Consider the following 20,052-nt stretch of genomic DNA (forward strand, 5'->3'; position numbering starts at 1 on the left):
CTATCCCTGGTCAGAATCTCTTGAGGAGGAATATCAAACGAAATGGTGCGAAGATCTACCTTGGAATATTCCTCAATGAAAGGTAAGACGAAGAAAAGACCTGGACCTTTAGCACCACCAGACAAGAGACGTCCAAGTCTAAAGATAACCGCTCTTTCATACTCCTGAACCACCTTAATGCAGACAAACAGTGAGAATGGGAAGGTACAGATCACAATGAGCCATGAGAGGATTGTCAAAGCGAAGGCACAACAATTAGAATCTTCATCTGTAGAATTGGCTCCGACCATTTCACCCGATGGTGATCCAGCATTAAACCTGCTTTCTTGAGTTGATGACATCGTACTAGATGATACAATACTTTATGCCAAAGAAGATCCTTTCCAGTATCAGGAATGAATTACAGGTGGTAATATCGGCTGCTTTTATACCAAATGGTCTGCCGACCAGAGAAATGTATAGTCGGAGCCAATGCGGAAGTACAAGTACAATTAATCAAAGGGGACTCTACTTAGAATTTATGACAACGAAATTCATACAAGTTTGTTGAAATAGTCGTGAAAGTCAATTGTTTGTAAATCAATAGAGGTAACCAATGTAATCCTTCAACGAGAATGAAACTAAAGCATTCTAATCATCATAAATATAATGTAGATTTCTATTTTTCCTTCCATCTCTTCTCTCTCTCACCCCATGTATATAATTAATGCTCGGTAATAGTGTTTATAATCTCTCTTTATTGTCTATCGTTCATATTAATGGCGTCTTGTTTACACAATGAGATTTATCAATGTTAATGTGGGTCGTTTAGAGAACTTTGGATCCACACCCGAGCCTCCCGAACTAGTATTGATCTGTATACGGGACTGGAAGGTACATACAAAAAACTTCAAGAAAAAAAATCAAACGGAAGGGGGGGGGGGTAGCAAAACGATACCAGTTAGATATTACTCCACGAAGACGGATTAAAATATCATACAAATTGTATTGTGATAAATTATGCTCTTCATGACAATGACCAACCAAGAAGGTGTCGAAAATTGGTGAATCAAAAGAGCGGTTTCGTCCTTGACTCTGGGTGAAACGCTCTCCCGATTCACATATTTTCAATAATGACCTCCCAGCTGTTCTTTGTCATTTGACGGGCATTTTCCCTTCATTTACTGGGTTCGTGATTCTGGCTTGCGGCGCGAAGCAAAAAAGGTATAGACTGAGAGAGAGAGAGAGGGGAGGGGGATGGGGATAATGTAACTGGGCGTTATGGCGTACCCCTGGAATTTAAACGACTCGCGATTTGCACTAGCATTAATTGTTAAAGGTCAAGTCCACCCCAACAAGAAGTTGATTCGATCAAAAAAAAGGAAAATCCAACAAGCAAAACTCTGAAAATTTCATCAAAAGCGGATGTAAAATAAGAAAGCTACGATATTTTTTAACTTTCGCTTTATTTCACAAAACAGTTGTATGCACATCCTGGATGGTATGCAAATGAGGGGACCTTTATGTCACTCACTATTTATTTTGTATTTTATTACATGAGATATTATAATTTTTCTACTCATTGTCCTGTATAACAAATTTTCATTCCTCACTGAAAATGTTGAATTACTATTGTGTTCAGTCAAGTAGGGCATTATTGTAAAATCTGAAGAAAAAAAATTGAGATATTGTCAGATTCAAACAATAAAAATAAATAATAATAAATAGTGAGGGTCATCATCGAATTTCTCATTTGCATGTCACTGAATTTTGCATAGAATCATTTTGTGGAAAATAAGCGAAACATAAACAGATGAAACTCTAATCATATCTGATCATGCATGCTCATTAATATACGTTTGCAGAAACCCAATTACACACAGGCAAGACCGGGGGAAAGGATGGGAGTACAATTCGTCCGAATCATGACTGGAAGAGAGAAATTAAAAAAAATGACGCAGACAGGAGTCCAGGCAGGTCGACACAAAAGAACCTTAATAACAAATAAGAATTACAAATAAAACTAAATAAAACTAGAATTTTAATTCGTCATGAGGACGAATTAGGTGATCTGTCTCTGATTTCATGATCACGAAGACAATCAGCATGTTTATTGACATCAATACGATGATCATATTGAAAACTAAACTTCTATTACAAAAAGAACATGATGAATACTCTTGAAAAGAGAGAAATGAGAAACTTTGGAAAATAGATGTAAATGATACACATGGTACATGTACATGTTATATTAAAAGGATTTTTAAAACTATTTTATTGTGCAATGTTTTAACTTATATACCTTGTAATGGTCATGAAGGACCATTTGTGAAATGTTGAAAAGAAAAAGAAAAAAAAAAATTTCATGTTCACCCCTGGGTTCCAACCCTCAACTGAGCTACACTATTTCCCATAGACTTTTACACATAAGCACTATTTCCCATAGACTTTACACATAGCAAATTGAGAGGATCTCAAATCCAATTTTGCAAGTGAAATACGGGCATGATTTCGGCATCTAATTGGAAAATGGAGACCACATTTGCGATAGCTTACAATCTCAGCTACAACATACTCCAAGCTCAGAGAAAACCGACAAAAAGAAATGGAGATATGGCTCGCGAAATAGAAGAATGTAAAATCCAGTTTTGAGAAAAAGTCATTTCCCATAGAGATTGCACACAAAATGAGCGAAAATGACATGCCTCTATAACTTGCCATTTTTCAGGATGATCCATTCCTTTAAAAGAAAATATAGCCATCAAATGAAAAAGAATATGTCCTCAGCTACAATATATAAGAAACTGAGCAAAAATTGACCAATATTTATGGAGTTAGAGTCAAATTTGCATAATTATGATGACGTCATAAGTAGCAAAATGGGAATTTTGAGTTCCGACGCCATTTTGATGACGTCATGATAAAATTTCGGGTCAAATGTGACATGAAATCATATTTCCCCTCCATACTCTATTCGAATATGAAAAAAAAATTGGGGGTCAACGGACTACCTGAAGAGCTATAATAAACAAATATATCAGGCTTTGAGAAAGTATAGTGGAATTATTTATCCGAGGTTGGTCTGGCAATTATACTATTTTTCCCGAGGGGCGAAGCCCCGAGGGAAATATAGTAGTTTTGCCAGTCCAACCGAGGATTAATAATTCCCACTATGCTTTCGAATGAAACGCCTGGTATATTTGTTTTATATCCTACTTTTGATAATTTACAACCAAAATCTATGTGTTGAGCTTACAAAGTCCAGTTACTTGAGTTGAATTACCTACTTTTCTCCGAGCCACCGCGCACAGCGGAACGCAAATTAGTGCCTGCGCCGACGCATCGCTGGACTTGCCCGGGAGAGAGAGCGCGCTGGCCGGTGCGCCCGAGAGTTTAGCTAGATATCCAGTTTTGCGAAATAATGACGTCAGACCTCGATATATCCAAAAATATATCGAGGTCTGACGTCACGCACCATCATAGTTGAAATATATTAGGTCACATGATGCTACTTGAACCAATCACTATACAGGATTTACTCTATGTAGGATATAATGAGTTTTGTATAGGCATGTTTTTGCACATATATTGTCTATGGTTAGTGCGCGCGCGCGCGCGTGCTGTAAACTTTGATGGAGGCTAATTCCGTTATTACTTGTCGTAGTAGGTTGAGCAAGGTATCAAATTGTTTAGAATTATATTATCGGTGCATTGATATGAAAAAAATGGCGATCCTTACCGTGTTTACACTTAATCGGCATTTGAATCGGCTCGCGGTTCTGAACCGCGAGCCGATTCAGCATCGGCTTTTTCATAGCGTGTAAACGCGAGCAACTTGAATCGGCTCGCGGTTCAGAACCGGCAATTTGCACCACCAAAGTAGTAGGTTCTGAACCGCGAGCCGATGCAGAATCGGCTTTTTTACTTCGTGTAAACAGAAAGCCGATTCTGCACCGGCAATTTGTGCGCATTTCAATTACTTTACCATTGTGACGTAATTGTAAGCGCACTGATCCAGCGTTGTCTTTATTATGACGTATATTGTAGGTATGCGTATCATTTCAGGTTTTTTGCATCGGCTCGCGGTTCTGAACCGCGAGCTGTAACAACGTGTAAACGCAATCCAAATGCCGATTCTGCATCGGCATTTGGTTCAGAACCAATTGCCGATTAAGTGTAAACACGGCACCTATTACCGTGTTTACACTTAATCGGCATTTGAATCCAGAACCGCGAGCCGATTCAGCATCCGGGCTTTTTCATAGCGTGTAAACGCGAGCAACTTGAATCGGCTCGCGGTTCAGAACCGGCAATTTGCACCACCAAAGTACTAGGTTCTGAACCGCGAGCCGATGCAGAATCGGCTTTTTTACTACGTGTAAACAGAAAGCCGATTCTGCACCGGCAATTTGTGCGCATTTCAATTACTTTACCATTGTGACGTAATTGTAAGCGCACTGATCCAGCGTTGTCTTTATTATGACGTATATTGTAGGTATGCGTATCATTTCAGGTTTTTTGCATCGGCTCGCGGTTCTGAACCGCGAGCTGTAACAACGTGTAAACGCAATCCAAATGCCGATTCTGCATCGGCATTTGGTTCAGAACCAAATGCCGATTAAGTGTAAACACGGTATAAGTTGTATAGTGCCGTTACGCGCGAGAACGCGCACGGAATCGTGCGCGCGCGCAAATTTTTGAAATGCTTAAAATGACCTGAATCATACTCTACTTTAATCAAAAAGTGATTTTGAGCATTTTAAAATTTTGACGCGCGCGTACGCGCATGTCGTGACCTTTACATGACCTTTGATGACATGGACAGTTGACCCTTAACTTGAAGTTAATGTGATGTAAATATTGTCAATTTTTGATAATTGATAATGAAGATATCATTGATTATGTGATTTTACAAAATGGCGTCTAGATGACGTCATGATGACCTTTTGATCTTGAACTTGTTTCATACAGATGACATGATAAGTCCCCATAACTGATGATATTTTGAAGAAAATTGATGATGTAGATTTTGAGATTTTACGCTAACAAGAAAAGGGTGGAAAAATAAAAATTAAGAAATGAATAATAAAGAAAAAAGAAAATTCGTACGAAATTAATAGTTGATTTGTCGATTGACAGATCACCTAATAAGCAAGACCCAGGTGAAGGATAAGGAAATAGTAAAGAAAGAATCCATAATATGGTAACTCTCCCGTAGGTGCTCGGCAGGACAGCATTTTGCTGGTAAACGCCAAGCTGGTATATAACCAATTACCTAGGAAACGTTTTACGTCTAGGTTAATCAGTCATAGTGGCTGACGTTATAGATGACAGATAATACTCTCGGGTCTTTTTATCAAAGTGGAGACAATGGAATAGTGTGGATTCGAACTTACAACCTTCTGATTATGAGTCCAATGCTCTAACCACTAGACCACACGAGCCGTGAAATGAAAGACAGAAAAAAGGAAAGAAAGGAGGATATAAATAGGAAGAAAGAAACCAATAACAGCACAAAAAGGGAAACATCAAAACAGGCAATGAGCAATGAAGACGACTTCAAACATTCAGTATAGATGCTAAGATGTACAATAATTAATTTATTTATAAATTTGCTAAAAAATGATATTGCATAGATGTAAGTTGTGTTTTGTGTATACCATGTGTTCAAGAATCCAACGTTTATCATCAAGGTTCGCTCATCCTCAATTAAAAAAAAAAGTGTTTTACAACGGTGTCAATAATAATTTCAATACACTTAAAGCCAGGTTAATCAATTATTTAATTATACCTGCATAGGGCATATGTCCATTTCGGTTGCAGGCAAGATGTATAAGATATAAGAAATAGAGTTTATAAACATACATTCATGTACAATAAGTTCTTTTTTTTAAACAAAGTATTAATGTTTTTCACAATAAAACGCATGATGCAGCGAGCATATAATAATAATAATATGCATTTATATAGCGCAAAAAATATTTCTATACATTATATTGCGCTGCAAGAGCTTCCTAGGTGCTGTACATACTATTGGAATAGATAGGTTTTTAATTTTAACTTAAAATTGTGTAAATTTGTTGAATTCCTATTGTCGAGGGGAAGTTTGTTCCATAGTCGTGGGGCTGACATCAGAAATGACCTATCTCCTAGTGTTCTTTTAATCTTGCGCGGGGTACTTGCAAACTTGTAAATGTATCTTGTGAGCTACGAAGGTGATGGTCATGAGATTGGGATTTCAATTTCAAGAGATCGGAGATATAACTTGGGGCCTGACCATTAAGGATCTTAAACGTGACTCTTTGCCGGACAGGTAACCAGTGTAATTCTCACAATAATGGGGTGACTGCATGGACCTGGCCACGGATGATTATTCTATTGTTACTGGGGGTGCTGAGCATTGTCACAGCACCCCCAGTAACAATAGATAATTCTCAGTGGCCAGGTCCATGGTTGACTGGAGAGAATTTGGGAAGACGACATATTAAACGTGCACATGTGTTTTGCAATCTCTGCAGTTTGCTTATTTGAGAATCGGGTAATGCATAGAGTACACTATTACAAGAATCCAATTTACTTGTGATGCAAGCATGAACAATAGTTTTCATGCTGTCCTGATCAAAGAATTTTCGTATGTCTCAAGGTATAGATCATGAAATAAGCCTATCTACCCCCCGGGGGGGGGGGCACTCGACCAAAAAAGTGGTAGGGGTGTGCCGCGGGCGAGACAAAAAACGGGGGCCTTGGAGCGGGCTTATTGTAAAAAGTAGGGTCCTCGGAACGGGCTTCGGAACTACAAATGTTTGTGAAAACGGGGGTCCTTGGAACGGATCGCCAGCGTGTGAGTGCGTATGCATCCCTATGGAACGGGCATGTGTGCATGATGCAGCTAGCGCGGCCTCCGCAGGGTGCGCTCGCGCAGAGGCGATGGTCGGACAACGCTCTGCGGCCGCTTTTCACCAAAATTGCAGCTCCTTGTAGCAGATCAATGCTACCGGAACGGCGTAACGAAAAATATGCGAAGCTCTGGAGCGGATTTCTTCCTTCTTTTTTCTCGATAAGAAGAAAATGCTATGCTTTGGAGCGGCTTTCTTTGTTCTTTTTCTCAATAAGACAAAAAGGCTATGCCTTGGAACGGAAATTTGAGTGTAAAAATGGGGGTCCCCTCCGCGGCACATACCCACTATGCAGTATATACTGAGTGCCCCCCCCCCCCCCCGGGCTATCTACAAACATTGTTGATTTGTGATTCCATGCTTATGTAGGTATCAAAGAATACACCAAGGTTTCTGGCTTTTTTTATGGAGTTATTACCGAATCGCCAACAATTAAGCTATAGCCCCCAAATTTTGAAACCTGACGTGGGGCTACCAATGACCAACAATTCAGTTTTTCTATCATTCAACATTAACTTATTTTGGAGCATCCAGGTTCTGATATATGCCACACAATCTTCTAACGATTTATCATCTCGTGATGCATTTGGGGGAGACAGATAAATATAGTTGTGTGTCGTCTGCAAAGCAGTGGGAATTGATACTGGGAAACTCTCTTTTGATACCGGTAAGAAGTCTACTTGTGTACATAGTAAACAACAAGGGACCGAGACGTGACCCCTGCGGTACACCGAAAGGCACCTTGAATACATCTGACCATGGAGCTATTAAAAACATAGCTCCATGATCTGACACAGTATTATCCATTTCTATTGACAGCCTTCTCTCTGAAAGATAGGATTTTATCCATTCGAGTGCATTGCCATTGATTGCAAAATGATTTTGAAGTGTTTCAACTAAGCGTTAGTGGTCTATCCTGTCATAAGCACTGCTCATATCAAGTAGAACAATGAGAACTTTTGATTGTCCATAGACATTAAGAGATCATTTTTAATTCTAAGGAGGCGTGTTTAAGTACTATGGGATTTTCGATATGCAGACTGATTAACAGGCAGAAGTGACTGAGATTCAAGGTGCCAAAGAATTTGTTGGGTAGCAGCGCCTTCAGCTAGTTTAGAGATTTACTGAAGATTACTAACAGGTCTCACATTACTGAATTCTGTTTTAAGACCAGGCTTCTTTAGCAGTGGTTTAACTAAGGCAAGCTTCCACTGAGCAGGAAACTGTCCTGTTGACAGAGACAGGTTAACCATTGATGTAATAACAGGTGTCAATACATCAAGACAAATGCAATAACAACTTTGTGGGCAGTGGGTCTATTGGACAAGACTTCTTACTAAGCTTCAAAATCAATTTTTCAATATCATGTTCTGTCAATGATTTGAAAGAATATAAAATTTCAATCTGTGATTCACGTGATACTACATCAAGAACAAGCTTGTCATCATCTATTTCATTTAGTTTCAACTCTATATCAGCATGAATTTTCCTAACTTTGTCTACAAAGAATTCGCCTATATTGGTTGACAAATTTTTTTTAATCAATATTACTTGGTATTGTTGGTTGTTTGTCTGACATATTCAACAAGCCCTTTACAACATCCAATAGCGTTTTAGAGCTGTCTTTGTGCTCAGCTGTCACATCTTTCAGGTAAGTCTTCCGTGCTTCACTCAAATAAAATATTACAGATGGGGGTGGCAAATCTTAGTCAAACTCAATATAGAATGAAGAATTGGGAATGCAATATAAGGCACATAAATAATTGTTACTTTACTTTCTAATTATGTCGCTACTGTCCAAAATACAATGCACCTATATAGGTTAAGGATATATGATGCAATGTGGTATATATAATTATCCTTTAGCGGGAAGTGGTGTTTCGTATTATATATACAGCCATTTGGGTATACTTACAAATCGCTTTTAGCACAGATTATGAAAATATCTATTTACATAGTAATTACTTCAAATACTGTATAATTAAAAAAATTGGATTAACACATTCACATTCACCAGCTTCGCTATTTTACAAATGACTTATTTCTATGAAGGATTGATAGTTTGTCAAGAAATTACAAATAACAAGTTAGGAATGCCTTTAATCTATACTGTATAATTTCTTGAGGTGCGTTTTATAATCCATACACTCAAATCGTAATAATGTTGCAACTTCAATAACAAACTTTAAAATATTATACCTTTCTTATTATTCAAAATAGCGGTAAATTTATGCAGTTAATATTTAATCTTTTTTATCAATGATCTTTATGCGGAAACATTCAATTCATGCTAAAAGGGTTTATCATCGATTTACAAGGTAATTGTAGAATAATCAGAATCTTTGTATAAACTATTGTGTATATCCCCTCCACCATGATGACATTCTAATCATTATACACACAAACATGACAAAGTAGAGATTTACGATTGCTATATGGAAATGCTATTCAAAGAAAATTGTGTAGGTAAAGGTTGGAATACAACAACAAAAATCATATATACTTTTTCTATCGTTGAAATACTTTAATCACCACTGCAAATCTAAAAAAAATAGTACAGAATCGCTAAAACGAAAGGTAAACTTTCTGCTCATTTTCGTAAATGGAGGTTTGTTGTTGTTTTTCTATATCATTTTCCGTCTATACTTTTTATGAATTGTAAATGTTTTTATGACTATGTATGGTCGTAAATCTCTTGATTCATTTTGTAACTTTCTTGTTGATCATGTTTTTATATTTTTAATAAATACCTATAATTATTCAAAAAAAAGTTTATTTGATGTCCTTTCTTGCAACAATGACCCGGGTCGGCTTTCCCCTCGTGGAAATCTCAATGTTTATTGCATTATAACTAAATACGTTCGAAAGATTAACACATGCACCTTTTAAGACACATTTAATACAGGGTTCAATACTTAATTGGTATCTTTCTCAAGTAAAAAACCACTTAGTGGTGAAAAATAACATAAGGTTGGTTAGGAAACACACGATGCAGAAGGAACTACTTTGTCATGATGCCTTTGAGGAGATCGATGGGTAGTGGAAAGATAATAGTGGAGTTCTTCTCGGCTGAGATGGTGTTGAGGGTCTGAAGGTACCTCAGTTGAAGAGCCGATGGAGATTCAGCCATAGTATCTGCAGCTTCCTTCAAAGCACGAGCAGCATTCTGTTCTCCTTCAGCAGCGATCACCTTAGCCCTAGCCTCTCTGGAAGCTTCAGCTTCTGCAGCCATGGCTCTCTGGAGCTGGACAGGTAAACGAACATCCTTGATCTCAACTCGCTCGACTTGGATACCCCAAGGATCGGTATCATTGTCGAGGGTGGACTGCATGTAGTGACTGATACCTTCACGTTCTGCAAGAATCTCGGCCAGGTTCTTGGTACCCAGGACATTCCGAAGGGTCGTTTGAGCTAGAAGTCTGGTTGATCTGCCTGCGTCTTCTACGTTGGCGATGCTGATGGTGGCATTCTTGACACGGTAGAAGACCACGGCATCCACAGAGACGGTCAAACTATCCCTAGTCAGAATCTCTTGAGGAGGAATATCAAAAGAAACGGTACGAAGATCTACCTTTGTGTAATCCTCGATGCAAGGTAGGATGAAGAAGAGACCTGGACCTTTAGCACCACCAGACAAGAGACGTCCAAGTCTAAAGATAACTGCTCTTTCGTACTCCTGAACCACCTTTATGCAGATAAACAATGAGAAAGGCACCGTGCAAATCACCAGAAGCCACGAAATGATGGTTAGTACCATTCCACAGCAACCTATTCCTTCATCAGATTCTGAATCCAATCCAATAACTTGCTGAGATGTCGATGGCTCACCATCAAAATCATCTTTTCCTCCTGATGCCATCGTCACAGTCTCCTGGTTGGTTAAAAATGGAGGCACCAGCCTTTCTGCTATCTACAGGGAGAGGAAATGTGTAGGCCTAATTAATGCACGACACGAGACGTAGCTATAGGTTATCTACTCTCTGAGTTAAATACACCTTGGACTTCATACGATAAACTGGTGATAACAAACAGTTTAACTAGTATAATACACACCAAATGCCAACCATTTGAATTCCTTGTGCATTTGCGTCAACTTAATATTTATTCTGCTGAAATCCGCAGAGAGAGAGAGAGAGAAATGTGTGCCTGTAGTCGTGCTGGATACATACACGTGACTGAGAGTTCCGTCACGAGTGAATCCTGTTCGAGAGGAAAGATTAAGAACATTTGAATAAATTATGGCATGTTGCCAATAGTAACCCACACTGTTAAACGATTGTCGTGCGATCAACACCGAGGTCGAGGTCATGTACCATAGCCACCTCGCGTCAAGGGTATAATTGTCTGTGGGTTGGGGGGGGGGGGGGGCCGCGGGGACGGACAGCCCCATTCATCATGAGCGGTGCAAGTTTGCACCTGTCCATTGGGAGGGTGGTCAACTAGCCCTTGATTTGTATCTAACATAACAGTAAATACAATAAAAAAAATATATATTTGTTACCCCCTCCGCTATCAAAATACCGCGAAGCCGCTCCTGAATAGACCGACCTGTACTACTTACATTATCTTTAATTCAGTCTTTTAACCCACCAGCATTTTACAATTATGATTATCTGGAAGGCACATATTGCAAAACACTATGGCATATGTTGATGGGATAATCCAATTTGAAAAAGATGGAAATTATGTTAGCGAAACTGAGGAGAAAGTAAGAATTTATAAAACAAAACGAAACAAAACAGAATATTTATATGGTTTAAAAAATTAAGGAAGTACACTTTATTTTCATTGTACAAAACCAGGAACGATTCAAAATCTACCTTGATACTCGATTTCGACACTTTATTATTTGAAAAAATATGACAAATAGTTTACTTTAAAACAAATTTTTTGTTCACATTCATCATGAGTAGCATAAATATAAATTTCCCTATCATCAATCAAATCATCAATAAAAAAACACAGATTGAAAAAATTACAGACTTTTCCCCAATTTCTACACACGTAAGCCAACTATTTCGTTCAGCTGGAATTAACAAAAAACAGCATAATACATCTTTTAAAAAAATTAATTAACAACTTCATGAGATGATTACAAAAAATATATTAATCTCCGAATTCTATTACAAATGGTTTTGTTGAAAATGACTTAATGAAAGACGTCATAACATTTATACTTATAATATCATTTTTCGAATAAAGTAAGCTTGTTATGTTAATGAATGGGGTTAATTGAGTTGATCAGCGATCAGTTCAATAGTGGGCACCTGTCATATCATTATATTTATGTCTTCAGAATTCAAATGTAAATTAAATAAACATTATTTGTATCTTTGCTTTAGGCAAACCAGTAGCCTGTAACACAAAGCATAGCAATTAATCATATTGATTTTCACAATTGATTGTACGTATATGCAATCAATTATTGTAGGAAAAATGTACTACGATTGAGACCATGTTCCTGTAACACAAAGGTTAGCGATTAATTTTACGCTTGATTTTCACGATTGATTGTACATTGTAGTCAATGGAATCAATCGTAGAAAAACCATTGCTAAGCTTTGTGTTACCGGGCCCCTGGAGTGTCATAATTATAGGAATCATTATTACATGTAATGTCTGTTCCCAATGGCGTACATATAGGGACTCGGTAATGGGGGAGGGGCTCCCCCTAAAAAAATCCGTCCTAAAATCATATTTTCATTTTAAAAAAGTAAATATTGCTCTCTCACTTCACTTGTACGCGACTATTTAGACAATTTATTTCCGTACGACATCTCTTTGCCCCCTCATCAATTCTTTTTGCTCATTACGCCTATATTAACTAAGTTGTTGTATTTACAATAGTGAATAGAAATGGCTACCGTCTCCATGGGCAGTACATTGTCGATCAATGCTAATTAAGTAGGCCTAATGGATAAATACTGTCGAGATGTAAGTCTATATGCAAATATGCCAGTAAATATCATTATAAATGAACTTTAGATACCGTTGTTTTTCTTTCAGCAATAGATTGCGAATTCTCAAGAAAGAAGACTAAAAATAGCGCGTATAATGATGAGAGTAAAAAAGCATGTCTAATTTAGTCATCCATTATTTTCTCCTTTTGATTTGTCAGGTACCTATTACGTTTGTGTATTCCATAAAGTTCGAAAAATATCCCTATTCGGGTCTGATTGCCAAAACGTAACAGCTAGAACTGCACGTGCATTTTGATTGGTGAGTTATGTATATTTCATTATTAATTCTATAAGAAACTACTTAAAATCCGCATTTCATGACAGTTTATCAAAAATTTCGGCTCGCGATTTGCGCTAGCATTAATTGTTAAAAATATATTAACTCTTGCATCCTATTCATAACTACAAAAGTACTTGAAATGTTAAGTTTTCAGGCCATATTAACATATTTCGTGCTCTCAATGGGCTTGTTAGATTAATAAATAAATAAATAATATTTTAATTTCATAATTAAATTTTCCTTTTTTCAGAATGGAATATCGACAAGTTTCATCTCGCGTTTAGAAAAAGGGAAATGAAGATAGTCATCATTTTCATGTGATGACGAAATGTCCTAAGAATATCCCGATCCTATATGTCAAAACTCAAGTAATAATAATGAAAAGTATAAGCTATTTATTAAGAGCGATCCATATCCACCTCATAATTTTCCTACAAAGCGCTTGAAATATAGAGCTTAAATTGACACTTTTTCAGATCGGAATATGAAATAATTTAAACTCGCGCTTCGTGCTCGCATTATTGATTTTCATGATAAAAAATGTATTTAGAGTGCCCAGATTCTATAGGTCTAAATCTGAAACACGCACACCCATGTCTATTGAGATACGCAGCTTGTTCTCTATTTAAATGGTTATCCAGTTTCAGATCAGAATATCAAAAATGTTCTGCTCGCGCTTTGCGCCCGCATTATTAATGTAGGAAGATCCCCAATTACTCATCCTTTTCATGATTTACAAAACATGAAAAAGTGTCCCGTTTTTAGGTCCAAGTCTCGAATTTTTCGGCTCGCGCTTCGCGTTCGCATGCATCTGATTGTTTAGTTATATATCTATCCTGTTCACGATTACAAAAAGTGCTTAGAATTTCCAGTCTTTAGGTAGAACTGTCACAAACTTTCAGCTCGCGCTTCGCGCTCGCATTATTTGATTGTTGAAATATGTAACGTCTTCATGGCTAACTGCAAGCAATCCTTAACAGGTCCCTTTTCGATCATGAGATCAAAACGTATATTAAAAATTTCTGCTCGCGCTTCGCGCTCGCATTTATTATTTAGTTGCATACAATGTTCAAATTTTAGGACAAGTGAGGTGTGAATATTACACCACTCTCGTTTCTGATTGTTGAGTTATATACCTATCCTGTTCACGATTACAATAGTGCTTAGAATTTCCAATCTTTAGGTAGAACTTTAAAAAATGTCAGAATAAAGCTAAAAAGTGACTATTAGGACTACCCCTTCAAAGAGACAAACAAAAATCAACTTCGAGCGGCCGATCGGCCGATCGGGGAAAATTTGGCCGAAAAAAAATTCCGCCCCCCCCCCCCCCCCCCCATTGGCGAAGGCTGGATCCGCCCCTGCTGGATATTACCATGTAGACTATATTCCAATTATTATTGAGTTTCATGTAATACTGTCAATTTAAAGGAATCCTCGCTAATACGTTCCCATGAAATAAAAGTCTATTAATTTGAATTATTGCAATCAAGCGAATTAGAAGTTAGCTGAAGAAATTAATCAACGAGCCTGAAATTCTAGACTAGCAGTGTGTTTTAAAACCAAGGACAATGCATACAAATCATAGCCGACTCTTTAGAAAGATACCCTACTCTTGCTATACACACGCACAAATTGTGAATAGGTTTTCACTCATATTTAATGAAGTAAGCTCTCTCTATAGTTAGCTTGCGCTAGCGCTACGATACGTACGTCGCCTTTACGGAGCTAGGAGCTTGCTAGCCTTGATCTATCGTGAATAGTGACAGAAATTTATCCATCATCACTTTGTAATCTGATATTCTACGGCTTTTTCTTATTTTCCCATATGCGTCGCTTGGTTGTTGTGGTAGAAGCAGTGTACATTCTACACAATACGAGTATCATCATACGATCATATGAGCAACAATCGTGTGAATCCTGACAATTCGAGTCAAATTGAACTGATGGCGCAGAAACAGAGAAGCAACGATGGGCAGTGGCAAGCCCAACATGATGAACAAGGCATTATTGGAGCAAATACCGCAGACCATAGCATTGGTTGCTGCGGGGTGTTCCTCATGCTTATTTCGGTGTTACTAGTGATCTGCACGCTCCCATTTTCATTATTTATCTGCATAAAGGTGGTTCAGGAGTATGAAAGAGCAGTTATCTTTAGACTTGGGCGTCTCTTGTCTGGTGGTGCTAAAGGACCGGGTCTCTTCTTCATCCTACCTTGCATCGAGGATTACAGAAAGGTAGATCTTCGTACCATTTCGTTTGATATTCCTCCTCAAGAGATTCTGACCAGGGATAGCTTAACCATCTCTGTGGATGCTGTGGTCTTCTACCGTGTCAAGAATGCCACCGTCAGCATCGCCAATGTTGAAGACGCAGGCAGATCAACCAGACTTCTGGCTCAGACGACACTTCGTAATGTCCTCGGCACCAAGAATCTGTCGGAGGTCCTGGCAGAACGTGAAGGTATCAGTCACTACATGCAGTCCACCCTCGACCATGACACCGACCCTTGGGGTATCCAAGTAGAGCGAGTTGAGATCAAGGATGTTCGTTTACCTGTCCAGCTCCAGAGAGCCATGGCTGCTGAAGCTGAAGCTTCCAGAGAGGCTAGGGCTAAGGTGATTGCTGCTGAAGGAGAGCAGAATGCTGCTCGTGCTTTGAAGGAAGCTGCAGATACTATTGCCGAATCTCCATCGGCTCTTCAGCTGAGGTACCTCCAGACCCTCAACACCATTGCAGCAGAAAAGAATTCCACTATTATCTTTCCACTTCCTATTGATCTTATCAATGGTGTTATGAAAAAGTAAACTCCATTGTAATGCCTGTAACACAATCCCACATCAAGAGACAGGCAATCACATCTTTTCATTTTGAAGAAGAATTTTTCATTCAATTATTTGGAAGTTGGTAACTTTTATACTCTTAATGTTCTGGCTTTTTAATATGAGATTTTTTAATCTGATTAAGATAATTTGTTTAAGGCTGCCAAAACAGGAATCCTTTTATTTGGTAAATTGTAGGGTCTGTCTACACTGTGCAAATCCAGGGTGCAAATGCATTTCATAAGAGATGTTTGGGCATTTTCTTGCATGTAGTCATCAAAAATTATTTTGTTTGATAAAGAATTTTGAGCCATTTTGGGGTTATCGTTACTTAATTGTAGATTATTTTAAGCAAATCGAGATTATTCTAGGCCTACCCGGTATATGTTTTTTTTCGCTCAAGACAGCATGTCATGCATTTATTTTGATGCTAAAATTCAAAGTCAGATTTGCAGTTCATTTGTCTTTTTCATACGCTACGTGTACCTTATGGTTGTTACATAAAAAATGGATCTCCTTACAAGCTTGGAAACTTAAATTGTTCATTGCACAGAAGGTGCAATCTACAATGTACATGTAGAGTACATCTGTCTTCATGAATGGGTATTCACATTTTCAGATTGATTTCTATCTATAAAAAAAATATGTCAATCCTAATAATACTTAGGCCTATGCCTTTGATTTTGCACAAATGTATAGCAATCAAGACATTATTTGTGCCTGTACAGTATAGATTAAATAATACATTAATGGAATCATGTGCAATCCTTTTAATTGATACATGGATGTACATGTATGACATGTTTCTCTCCGCAAATGGATTGATAATAAATGAAGTGCATGTAACGAAAGTGATCTACATGTACATGTATGTCACATTCCCTATCATATATATGTAACACAGGGTGTAGTCAAAATGCATGCGATATTTGATGTGTGTGCGGTTGCCATCTAGATGTAATTTAAATAACCTAAGCATTAATCCTTCATTGTATAATTCACTCAGTAAATGTATACATGTACATGTACTGTACTATTAATTGGTATCTATGTGCACATCTTATCCTGTATTTCCATTTGTCTTTGTATATATGCATATCTAACTTATATCTTATTCTCACATTGTTTTTATATTTATTTTACCATTCAAAAATGGTAACTCTTTACTCACATGGGGCCGTATTCTGAAGTCGGGTTTAACTTAAACTCAGGTTTAAAGTTGTGGTTTAAGTATGGATAGCCAATTGTTACGTAAATTACTAACAGTAGAGATATCATATTTCAGCTCATTTGGCTCTCAAATCATTCATAATTGTCTAGGAAGTATAAAAAGATGATTGTATTCACCATTGATGAATCAGGAAAGAGCACAGTAAACATAAGAAACATACAACATAGTAAAAATTTTGACACTTTTGGCTTCCCATAATTTTAGCACAGAGACCATGGTCTAAGTTAAACCTGACTTCAGAATATGGGCCATGGGGTATAATTAAATTCACAATTGGACCGCAGTAAGAAGTTGGTTGGTTACATTGAGAACAATTCTACTGTACATGTATTTGGACATGTAGCTTCTGGGTGAAATTGATCCGAATCATGTTCACTTGTCTATCCATGTACATGTATGACAGTCTTATGAAGGAACTCTTTTATATCAAGGAGTTTTGCATGTTCTTCCTTGTGATTGATTATGTATTGTAGTGTATAGTGTTTAAACATACATATATCATTTGTTGTTTTCTCAGGGGTTTAGGGGAGAATGTGCATGATTTCATTATTGTAATTGTAAATTACACCTTGCATCTTTTTATTTCAATTCTCATGAGAGGTTTGTCCGTTTATTTGTAGAGTTTTTTTTTATAAATCAGTGTTTGTTGAGTGTAATGAATTAATGAAAGTTGCATTCTATGACACACAAATTGGCATAATAGGATTCTCCTCCTGTTTGCTCATTACTATTAGAAAAAATGAGTGTACACATACATATGTACCTCAACAAAATTCTCTCATCAACAATTCTGTAACAACATTTTCTTCTTTTTTATTTCATATACAGAGCAAATTACTGTACATGTACATGTAGCCTGCTGCTTGTATTGACAGGGCAAATAGGTGCAGACTTATTGTAATTCAATTGAACAGATTTTGTTATCAACTTGATAACACTGACATCCTTTATAATTTATTAATTGTATTTGGATCGTGATGATATAATTTTATATATTTTTTTTTAGTTTTTAGTTCGAGAACAATTTGGTCGTAAGCTCATATAGGTGGATAATCAACTGTGAGCTGCATCTAGTGTGTCATTCTCCAAACGCATTGTGGATCTATCACCTATTATTAGTATCCTACTACAACACTGCCCTTTTTTACTCTAGCGCCATCTCTAGTTATAAAATGAAGATTCTCGCAGATTTTGTTGCATCAAAGTCAAACTTGGCGTATTATGTTAACTATCAATGGCAATTACGATTGAAAACAATGTCGATTGACTGTTGAGTGAAAATAAAGTAGTTGCTGGATTGATGACTGAAATTAACTGTAAACGGTTATTCGATGCAGCAGTTAAAAAAAATCCTCTATACATGTATATTTTTTTCTTTTTTTACAATAATTTGTGCAAAATCATCATACAATTTGAAACGATTCATGTACTTTCTTGTTAATGCTTTGTATTTACACTCTGTATTATATTAAAAAAAACAGTTATCAAGTCTATTTATATATTTGTGATCAGTAGTGATCATTAAAAAAAAATCTTCTTCATTTGAGTTTGATTGAAAAAATAACAAAGGATGCTGTTGACCTTTATTGTATTCGTACGTACATGTAGGATGCGTGAGTGACAGCGAGAGAAAGAGCGAGAGAGATTCTTTGGGGAATGAATGAGTAAGAAGGAGGGGGGAGGGAGGGGGGGATATGAATTTGGAGAGGGAGAAGGAGAGTGAAATACATGAGAAAAAGAATGTTAAAAACTGAAATGAATCGATGCAGGCGAGATGGAGATGTGAGTTTGATAGACATGTCAAACATCTTTTCTTTTATTTCATATTAGTGTGATCTTTTATGGGGTTTCAATCAATAAAATAAAATACAGAAAAATAACTTACTAAATTACCTACCAAGAATGAACTAGGCCTACTACATTTTTATGAATCAATCTTTTTTTTTTTTTTTTTTTTTTTTTTTTTGGGGGGGGAGCTTGCTTCTCTCCCAATATTTCACTGATAGTGAAAATAATAAGAATAATTCACTCACTGATTGATGGTGGGGGGGGGGGGTGGATGATGATGGAAGAGGCCACACTCTATTTTCTATTCATATCCTATGTTTCTTATACAATGTCAATAAAGGGAAAGTTCACCCCGACGATAAGTTGGTTTTAATACAATCAGGGGAAAATATTGATGAAGGTTTAATCCGTCAAAGAATAATGAAGTTACGATTTTCTTTTGGTGAAGTCACAGACGAGCAGCTCCCCCATTATGTCGTGTTATATATAAATTTCACAATTAAAATCCCTTTTCTCAAAAGTTTAAAAGTGATTTCATTTATGTTGGGATTTTCCATCATGTAAACCATTCTGTACCCCCTTCTCTAAGAAAAATATTATATTCATCACATTCCGTTGAAAATATGAAATTTATTAACTTTATATTAATTAGACCTATATATGAGGAGCTGCTCATAAATATGACGTCACAAATCAAAACATTTTAAATATTCTTACCTTTCTTATTCCTTGGTAGATATTCATTCCACCTCCACCAACATTTTCCTCCATTTTTTTCTCCTTTTATTAAAATCGACCTCGGAATCAACTTTCCCTTTTACGTGGTTTAAATAACGGGAGGACTGTGCATGCCATTCAATGTTTCCGTCGTTTACAATGAAATCGCGCCCTCATACAAAACTCTCTCTGCCGCGAACTATTCATAATTATTTTGTTGCTTTGATTATTAATGAATAAAATAATACCCAAATTATGTTTTATGTGTTCCTCCATATTTGATTCCTAGGATGTTCCATTTAATTATTATTTCTTTGCCTATAGTGACTCACTTTTTTGTTCGTGATTTTATGGATGTTTGTTCATTCTTATAATATAACAC

General features: G+C 37.0%; 3 protein-coding genes across 3 annotated transcripts in view; 1 reads left to right on the forward strand and 2 right to left on the reverse strand.

Annotated features, from left to right (window-relative positions):
* Positions 1-5,133, reverse strand: part of LOC129277695 (band 7 protein AGAP004871-like) — a 6,754-nt gene extending 1,621 nt beyond the window's left edge. Inside the window, exon 1 of the mRNA XM_064107707.1 lies at positions 1-5,133. This exon is cut by the window's left edge and continues 1,621 nt beyond it. Within this exon, the coding sequence (XP_063963777.1) occupies positions 1-341 (341 nt within the window). The 5' untranslated portion in view covers positions 342-5,133.
* A 419-nt stretch (positions 5,134-5,552) lies between these two features.
* On the reverse strand, positions 5,553-11,081 carry LOC129255979 (band 7 protein AGAP004871-like). The gene has a single exon (XM_064107637.1). It carries the CDS (start codon positions 10,732-10,734, stop codon positions 9,877-9,879), a length of 858 nt encoding a protein of 285 aa, XP_063963707.1. The 5' UTR covers positions 10,735-11,081; the 3' UTR covers positions 5,553-9,876.
* A 3,600-nt stretch (positions 11,082-14,681) lies between these two features.
* Positions 14,682-18,701, forward strand: LOC129255968 (stomatin-like). Its single transcript, XM_064107572.1, has one exon. It carries the CDS (start codon positions 15,011-15,013, stop codon positions 15,917-15,919), a length of 909 nt encoding a protein of 302 aa, XP_063963642.1. The 5' UTR covers positions 14,682-15,010; the 3' UTR covers positions 15,920-18,701.
* The last annotated feature ends 1,351 nt before the right edge of the window (positions 18,702-20,052 follow it).

This window comes from Lytechinus pictus, chromosome 1 (genome assembly GCF_037042905.1).
Source record: "Lytechinus pictus isolate F3 Inbred chromosome 1, Lp3.0, whole genome shotgun sequence".
NCBI classification, from domain to species: Eukaryota; Metazoa; Echinodermata; class Echinoidea; order Temnopleuroida; family Toxopneustidae; genus Lytechinus; species Lytechinus pictus.